The 9,239-nt window shown below is 41.1% G+C and overlaps 1 protein-coding gene across 1 annotated transcript in view; it reads left to right on the top strand.

Moving 5' to 3' along the window:
- Positions 1-6,259: 6,259 nt before the first annotated feature.
- Positions 6,260-9,239, top strand: part of RPL24 (ribosomal protein L24) — a 5,826-nt gene continuing 2,846 nt past the window's right edge. Inside the window, exons 1-3 of the mRNA XM_012652844.1 lie at positions 6,260-6,357; positions 6,481-6,556; positions 7,116-7,226. Of these exons, the coding sequence (XP_012508298.1) occupies positions 6,353-6,357; positions 6,481-6,556; positions 7,116-7,226 (192 nt within the window). The 5' untranslated portion in view covers positions 6,260-6,352. The remainder of the gene's footprint in view (positions 6,358-6,480; positions 6,557-7,115; positions 7,227-9,239) is intronic.

Genomic DNA, 9,239 nt, shown 5'->3' with positions numbered 1-9,239 from the left:
GTCACTAAGTGTTTTTCAACAAGATTGCTTCTTAGGTCAGAAGCCTGTGGTCTTTTGAAATGAATCTCTGGGAAGCAAAGGTAATGCTGCTTCTCTTGTCTTTTTAAGAACTTTTTACCTGCTTCATTCCTTAGTTAAGACAATGAAAATATCTGGCTGATGTGAAAACATTTCTAAGCTTCTACCAGCAACACAGCCAGGTGTGGTGCCGTGCATTGGTAGTGCCAGCTACTCAGAAGGCTGAGGCAGAAGGATCACTTGAGCCCAGGAGTTTGAGGTTGCAGTGAGCTATGAGGATGCCACTGTACTCTAGTCTGGGAAACAAAGCGGGACCCTGTCTCAAAATAAGACAGCAACAAAAGAAAGGTAGCCTTAACTATCAAAGTGTACAATAAATCCCTTTAGTTTTTGCAACTGGCTAGATAAGTGAAAACATCCATGAGAAAACCTGAACTAATGTAATCTGACTAGATTTAACACAGAACAATTAAAAATCTGTTGCCAAAAAAAAAAAAATCTGTTGCTTTGAGCCAGAGTTGTGCCTACGTAAGTGGGTAGAGAACCACTCACTCAACTTGTTTTAATCTAGGATTTCAGAACAAGAGTTTGTATGCTTAAGTTATGGATGTGAAAATAAAGAGTTCTGGTCACTTTTCCGAAGAAAAAAAAAAAAAAAAAAAAGAAAATGATGCTGCAAACAAAGTAAGTTTCCAAATGCTTCATTTGTTAGCCAATCAAGGAAAGTCATTTACTTAGACCATATTAATTAAATGATGTTTGATTGTAGTAGCTGAAGAAATGCATACAGAAAAAAAAACTTGTTTAAAACTTTAGCCTTTAGGTGAGAACAGATGCTGAAAGTGTTAAGGACACAAGAAACAATATCAATAGTCAATTTAAAAAAGAGGTAGGTTAGCTGCCTGAAGTGGCCCATGCCTATACTCACAGATACCTGGGAAGCTAAGACCACTGAAGAGTTCAAATGTAGCCTGGGCAATATAGTGAGACCCATCTCTTAAAAAAAAAAAAAAAAAAGGCAAGTGATTTTGAATGGTTTTCCTTGGCTCTTAATGAGTTGAGAGTTGTTACTGATGTTGCTTATTTGTTCCTGTTTATTCAAGGAGTTAATGTATGAACTGAGTGAAGATTTAGCCTCCATGAATAGCTCCATGAAACAGTTGAGAAAATTTTTAAAGACACTGAGAAAACACTAATTTAGTATACCTGAAGTGGAATCAGCTATGATGTGTTATAAGTGATGATGTAAGAAAAAGGCTTAGTTTGAAAGACTTACAATGTTTGTGAAAATGTAAGGCACTTATATCCTATGGTTATAATATTATTGTATTATTAATCAACAGTAGTTTGTGCAAAACATTCAAATCTACCATGTACAGGTATTACTGAATCAGCAATGTCAATGATAAACTACGTTCACTCTCACAGCCTTAACCATTGTCAGTCCATGAATTTTTTGTCAAAATAGCAGAATATCCTGATTTGCCCTGCCACAAAGCATTTGATGACTTAGCAGTGATAATGTTGCATTGTGATATTTTTAAGCTCAGGACCAAAACTGAAAATTTTCTCAATGAGAATTTCTCTTAACCACTCTATTGAAAACTGAATGGAATTCATTTCTGTTAGTTTTCAAGTTTTAATCATTTGATGATGCTTCCTTTTTTTATGCAGACAGTCTCACTCTGTCACCAGGGCTAGAGTACAGTGGTGTCATCATAGTTCACTGAAACCTCAAACTCCTGTGCTCAAGCGATCTTCCCGCCTCAGCATCCCCTGTAGCAGGGACTATAGGTGCACATCACCATACTGGGCTAATTTTTCTATATTTTTGTGGAGAAGGGGGTCTCACTATGTTGCTGAGGCTGGGCTCAAATTCCTGGCTTCAACTGATCCTCCCATTTCAGCCTCCCAAAGTGCTAGGATAAACAGGAATGAGCCACCACACCCAGCCCAGAAAGTAAAATCCAAGTGGGAAGTTAGACAGTGGAAGGGAAGAAAACTTTCTAGCCAAAGAGGATAGCTTGTTCTTTCTGCAAAAGAACGGACCAAAAAAAGAAAAAAGAGAAAAAAAAAAAAAACAAGCAAAGAGGATAGCTCGGGCACATGAGAGAGAACCAACAGGGTATGTGAAAAATAATAGGCAATTATTTTTTTTTAAGCCAGTCAAATTTAGCAGTGGGGGGTTGAATACCAACTTTAGTGACACTAATGTTAATAACTTCTGATAACCCACTACCGTTGGACCAGTCAATAGTCAATTATTACATACCGAATCATATGCTTTGCTGCACTTGCCTTTTTTAGTCAATCAGTAATACCAGTTTCTTCCAGAAGATGTCCCCCTTTATTTTCCAAAACTATTATGAAGACTTTGAAACATAGAGAAAAATTCAAATAATTTTGCAATGAATACCTACACTTTGATTCTATTACCAACATTTGATTATACTTGTTTTATCACATATCTATCCATCTATCTATTCCTCTACCCATCCATCAATCAATCTTATTTTTTAATCAATCAGTACCTCCTCTCCCAGATACTTCAGAATGTATTTCATTAGGTAGTTCTCAATATTTAGTTTCCTTTCTTTTGAAGTAAACTATCTTAAATGAACATTCCTCAAGTTTTGACAAACTTTGTAATTAATCCAAAATCCATCAAGATATAGAACATAACCATTAACAAAGAAAGTTCCCTACTCCCCCATCCCCCACAGAGGCAACCACTATTTTTTTTTCCCCCACCATAGGTTTCACATGGTGTAGAACTTGACATATATGGAATCATAAGTATGTACTTTTTAGTGTGTGGCTTCTTTCAACTAGCATAATGTCTGAGACTCATCCATATTACTGTGTAAATCAATAGTTCATTCCACTTTATTTAGTGGTATAAAACATTGTGTAAATATATATTAGAGTTTGAATTATGAATAAAGCTGCTATAAATAATCTTGTATAAAGTGTGGGTTTTTTTCCTCTTAAAGTGTTTTTGTTTTGTTTTGTTTTTTTGAGACAGCGTCTCACTCTCTTGCCTATGCTAGAGTGCCGTGGTGTCAGCCTAGCTCACAGCAACCTCAAACTCCTGGGCTCAAGTGATCCTCCTGCCTTAGCCTCCCGGGTAGCTGAGACTACAGGCATGCGCCACCACGCCCGGCTAATTTTTTCTATTTTTGGTAGAGACGGGGTCTCACTCTTGCTCAGGCTGGTCTCGAACTCCTGAGCTCAAGCAATCCTCCCACCTCAGCCTCCCAGAGTGCTAGGATTACAAGTGTGAGCCACCGCGCCCAGCCTAAAGTGTTTTTTAAATTACAAAATAATTTAAGTAGTGCTTACTCTATTTTTTAGGACTGAACTGTGAAACTTAAATCTTTCAATCCCAAGGCACATAATTATTATTTGAAACTTTTTATCATGGAAAGATAATTTAAAAGAGTATGTAAGAATATAGAGAATATTCTGATGAACCCTGGTACCTAACACCCAACTTAAACCATTATCCACTCCTGGCCAATCATTTTTCAAACATGCCCTTACCCACTGTTTAGACAAGGCTCTCCAGAGGGCCAGAGACAATAGGATATACATACATGAAAGGGGATTTATTAGGGGGGAATGGGCTCACACGATCACAAAGGTGAAGTCTCACTATAGGCCATCTGCAAGCTGGAGAACCAGAGAAGCTAATAGTGTGGCTCAGTCCCAGACTGAAAGCCCCAGAACCAGAGAAGCCAACAGTGCAGGCCCCAATCTGAGGCCAAAGGCCTGAGAGTCTCCAAGAAGCTACTGGTGCAAGTCCCAGAGTCCAAAAGCCAAAGAACCTGGAGTCTGATGTCCAAGGGCAGGAGAAGAAAAAAGGTGTTCCGATCCAGAAGGGAGAGAAAGGAAGCAGCAAGTGCGGACTATCCCACATTGAGGGCGGGTCTTCCTCTCTCAGTACACTGACTCACAAGTTAATCTCCTCTGGATACACCCACACAGACACACCCAGAAACAATGCTTCACCAGCCATCTAGGCATCCCTCAATCCAGTCAATATGACACCGAATATTAACCATCATACCCATTAACGCCTCCCTCAGATTTCAAGACAAATCACAGACGTAATGTTACTTCATCTGAAAATATTTAGTATGTATCTTAAAACAATAAAAACTTTTTTAAAAAAAAAACATAACCAGAGGCCAGGTGAGGTGGCTCAAGCCTGTAATCCTAGCACTCTGGGAGGCGGAGGTGGCAGGATCGCTTGAGCCCAGGAGTTTGAGGTTGCTGTGAGCTAGGCTGATGCCACAGCACTCTACTCAGGGCAACAGAGTAAGACTCTGTTTCAAAAAAAATAAAGGAATTCAAGAGTGGCTTATCTGAGTGGAAATTAGAAAAGGGAAGGAATATGTCCGCCGATAGATCCCCCACACAGACACCTTGATTTCAGCCGGGTGATAACTGATTTTGAACTTTTGGCCTCCACAACTGTGAGAAAATAGGTTTCTGTTGTGTTAAGCTACCTAGTTTATAGCAATTTGTCATAGGAAACTAATACAGCAGGTAAATATGTAAAAATGGATAAGGAAGTTGTGAAGGGAAGAGCACTGTTCTCAAGAGTGCTGAGAAAGGCACCAAATTTGGTTTGGTATTGCTCCAAAAATGAATAAAAGATTGGAGTGCAGCTGAACCTTTCACCTATGATAAAAGAGAAAGCAAGGATAAAGAAAGCAAAACTTTAGGGGTGGTGTTGAAAGCTGTGCTTTATGACCCTGTATAAAATAAATTCATTTAGAGGTTTCCATATAATTTTTCCCTATTCTAAGAGCATTTTGAGCACAATTGAAGTTGTAATAACAGTGTGCTACAAAGAACTGTGAAATACCAGCTCAAGAATATCCTCCAGGAAAGAGTAAAATACAGCTAAAATCCCTAAGATCCAGTTGCCTGCGTTTCTTCCACAAGGCTAGTCAGGCCAAATGTAATTTCAAAGAACACTAAAATAAGTATTTGTAAAGTGCTGGGAAGGGACTATAAATTCTGAGGTTCTGTGGAGCAAAGAGGACTACATTCCTGCAGGTGAATCTTGGCTCCATCCCCTACTCACACCCAGCTGTGCATCAGAGTTTGTGGAAGCCAGGATTATTTCAAAAAGAATTGGCTTTTTTTATGATTAAACATTTGTTTAGTCAGCCATGATTTAGAACAGAGTTGGACGACTGTCAGAGTTGGTTAAATTGACCAAGCCATGGAAGCCTGAGGAAGAGAACATCTTCCAAGTATACCACGTATTCTCAGCAGCTGATCAGAGTTGGTCAGCCTGTCAAATTCCTCCTCTTTGCTCTGTCTTTTGAATCTATGCAGAGCTCTCCTACCTCATTCTTGAAACTGGTTATACATCACTGCTAACATTAGTCAGCCACTTTGTTGGGCATTCCAAATCTTTTCAACCAACTATCTCACAGAATCTTTTTAAGGTGAATTGCTTATATAGAAAGCATAAATTAATCATTACATTTCGGTTTCCTAGTCAAGTACTCCAGCCTCCCACAGAATTCAACGATTGCCTCTTGCCACTCCCGGTCAAATGGTGAAGTATCTAGTATCACAGAAGGGCTCAAGAAATTGAGGCATTGGCCGTCCAGGTGGGGCTCCAATGGCCCCTAAGTTTTACCAGGCAGCAGGTCCGAACTGCGGTGCTTCGGCAGGTATTTAACAGGATTATGGAAACTGAATGAACTAATGTCTGTAATGCCTTTAGAATAATTCCTGGCACAGAGAAAGCGCTCCATGAATGTTAAGCGCCATTGTGCAGTTCGATTTAGTACGACTTGAGAAACAGTTCAAATGTCATTACTTTCCCACAAATGGCTAAACTAATAAAATTTAATTTGTTTGGCTGAGGAAATGGGCCAACACGGAAGGCAAAATGTGATTTCTTTAAGTTTTTACCTGCGGGGTATGCGTCTTTGAGTCTCTATAAGAGGGAGAGGAGAGAGGATACTTTTGTCTTCAGTTCACATTTCCTGCAGCAAGACGATGGTTCTACAACAGTTGACAGAAGGAGAGACAGAATGACTCGGAAACAAACCCCATGACTGCCAGTTTGGCCGTCATCCGCCTCTGGCCTTCACTGTCTCCAGCAGCCGCTGGCAGAATTCTTCCAGAGGAAGTCGGTAGTTGCGCAAACCCGGATAGGCCGCCTACCCAGAGAAACGTCATCGCGGAGCGCCGGGGTCACCAAAGGGAACTGGGGGAGGAGATTACACCCACGATCTTATAAGGCCTCTTCCCATGATCCTCTCTTTCTCTTCGCCATCTTTTCTTTTTCCGTGGGGCTGCAGCCATGAAGTAAGCAGGATTTGTGGATCCCCATCCGCTGTCATCCTGGGGCAAAGTGCCTATTTGGTGTCCAGGGCATGGCTTCCTTTACTGTAGACACCCTCCCCAATGGGCTTTCACTTTTTGTTGCAGGGTCGAGCTGTGCAGTTTCAGCGGGTACAAGATCTACCCTGGACACGGGAGACGCTACGCCAGAACCGACGGCAAGGTAAAAGGCCGCGTTGGTTTAACGCAGCCTTTTGTACTCCGAGGAGGGAAGGCCTGTCTAATTCGGTGTAGGCGGGTTAATTTCCCACATCACCCTTGTTCTGTGACGGGCCTCGGGGACCCTGTGTGGAATGGTTGTTAGGGTCAGAAACCTCTCGGTGAAACTGCATTGAGCCTTGATCTTCTGTCAGCCCCGTCGGACAGGAGGAGGGGTTTGTGTAACTTTGACGCCCCGGTGTAAGAGAAGTAACTGGAGTACCGAGATACCCGTTTCATGCGCGCCAGCTTCTCTGGGAGTCCCGCCTTGAGAGACAAGAGCGGAATGTCTCCCTGAATTTGACTTACCACTCTCTCCTTGGCTATGAGTTTAGGTTTTCCCTGCCCTCGAGAGAAGACCAAACGCAAAGACCCGGTTATCTGCCAGATACGTGACATGAGCTTTTTTATTTGTGACTCTCAATTTTGTAAAATGAAAAGATGTTAATTTCTTAAGGTTTCCAGCTCAGCGTTTTCTACTCTCCGTAGCTGAGTAGGTAGTTACTTTGAATTTGTCACGCCAGGTTTTCCAATTTCTGAATGCAAAATGTGAGTCGGCGTTCCTTTCTAAGAGAAATCCTCGGCAGATAAACTGGACTGTACTCTACAGAAGGAAGCACAAAAAGGGACAGTCGGTAAGTGGAATGTGTTTTGATGGTCCGCCGCTAAGTAGTTTCAGCTCTGAGCGTTGGTTTTCTGCTGTGTAAAATTGTAATTAAACGAGACGATATGCAAGATATGTTTTTTTTTTTTTTTTTGTCTTTTGAGACAGAGTCTTCTGTTGCCTGGGTTAGAGTGCCATGGCGTCATCCTAGCTCACAGCAACCTCAAACTCCTGGGCTCTAGCAATCCTACTGCCTCAGCCTCCCGAATAGCTGGAACTGCAGGCATGTGCCACCATGCCCGGCTAATTTTTTATATATGGTTTTTTAGTTGTCCAGCTAATTTCTTTCTTTTTTTTTTTTTTTTTCTTTAGTAGAGACGGGGGTCTCGCTCTTGCTCAAGTTGGTCTCAAACTCGTGAGCTTAAACGATCCGCCCGCCTCAGCCTCCCAGAGTGCTAGGATTACAGGCGTGAGCCACCGCGCCCGGCTTGCAAAAGTGTTCTTAAAACTGTAGAACACCGAACAGTAAAAAGAAAACGAAAATGTAGTATCTACTTACACACTTTGGGCTAATAGCAGTGCCAAGTTGAAATTCGGAAGCACCCCTTTGTACAAATCAGATGAAATGAAGCATATTTGTGTTAAGTAGGGCACTGTGGAATGGTTTGCATTGTTCGGGTAGGTAGAAATTGAGTAGTTAATTTGGTTTTGATTATAATGTAGGACTACCATAGTTCCACTATACTGGTATATTCTTAAGCTTTTTTGTGTGTGCTCTTTTAAGTGCCATTTAGCTGGATGAGGGGATTTGTGAGAAAAAGTTCCAGTACCTTGGTAGGACTAGGACTAGTATTCAGGAGGCTTGGAATATTTAGGCTTCTGACTACTTAGTAAGCACTTCCTGGGTGAAAGACTTCATTAGATATTGTGGGAAATAAATGCCATAAGATATGAAATGTGTTGAAGTTCAGAGGAAGGAGAAATTCATTTAAAAGTGGTTTTGGGGCCGGGCGCAGTGGCTCACGCCTGTAATCCTAGCATTCTGGGAGGCCGAGGCGGGCGGATTGTTTGAGCTCAGGAGTTCGAGACCAGCCTGGGCAAGAGCGAGACCCCGTCTCTACCAAAAATAGAAAGAAATTAATTGGACAACTAGAAATATATAGAAAAAATTAGCCGGGCATGGTGGAGCATGCCTGTAGTCCCAGCTACTCGGGAGGCTGAGGCAGTAGGATCACTTGAGCCCAGGAGTTTGAGGTTGCTGTGAGCTAGGATGACGCCAGGGCACTCACTCTAGCCAGGGCAATAAAGTGAGACTCTGTCTCAAAAAAAAAAAAAAAAAAAAGTGGTTTTGGCCACACCCATTGGGGTGTCTGTTATTTAAAAAAGCAATTACAGGCGCTGGTGAGGAGGGGGGAAATTGGAACATTTGGGCATTGCTGAACATAATAAAACAGTGCAGCTGCTGTGGAAAGTTATTGATGTTTCCTCAAAAAGTTAAACATAAAAATTACATGGTGCGGCAATTCCACTTGCACATATTTATTTGAAAAAACTGAAAGCTGGAACTCAGATAATTTCCACCTATGTTCATAGCAGCATTACTCATAATGGCCAAAAGGTGAAAACAATCCAAATGTCCATGAGTGGATGGATAGATAACAAAATGTATTATGTACATGAAATGGGATTTTATTCAGCCTTAAAAAGCTAATAGCCAACCAACTTAGATGAAACTTGAAGACCTTGTCCTAAGTGAAATAAGCCTGATAGTAAGATAAATATTGTATGGTTCCACTTTCATAAGGTATGTAGAATACACATATTCATATAGACAGAAAGTAGAATAGAGGTTACAGAGGGGTATTGGAAAGAAGAAATGGGGGTTATCGTTAAAAATTTGGGTGCAGATTTTGGAGGATACAAGAGCTCTAGAGGTGGGTGGTGGTGGTGGTTGAACAACATTGTGAATGAACTTGTTTTTTTGTTTTTTTGTTTTTTTTTTTTTTTTTTTTTCCCATATGGCTCTGTTGGATTTCTTATTTAA

The sequence above is a fragment of the Propithecus coquereli genome, unplaced genomic scaffold (assembly GCF_000956105.1).
Source record: "Propithecus coquereli isolate 6110/MARCELLA unplaced genomic scaffold, Pcoq_1.0 Scaffold40, whole genome shotgun sequence".
In the NCBI taxonomy this organism is placed as follows: domain Eukaryota; kingdom Metazoa; phylum Chordata; class Mammalia; order Primates; family Indriidae; genus Propithecus; species Propithecus coquereli.
This window is presented reverse-complemented; position numbering and strand designations above follow the sequence as displayed.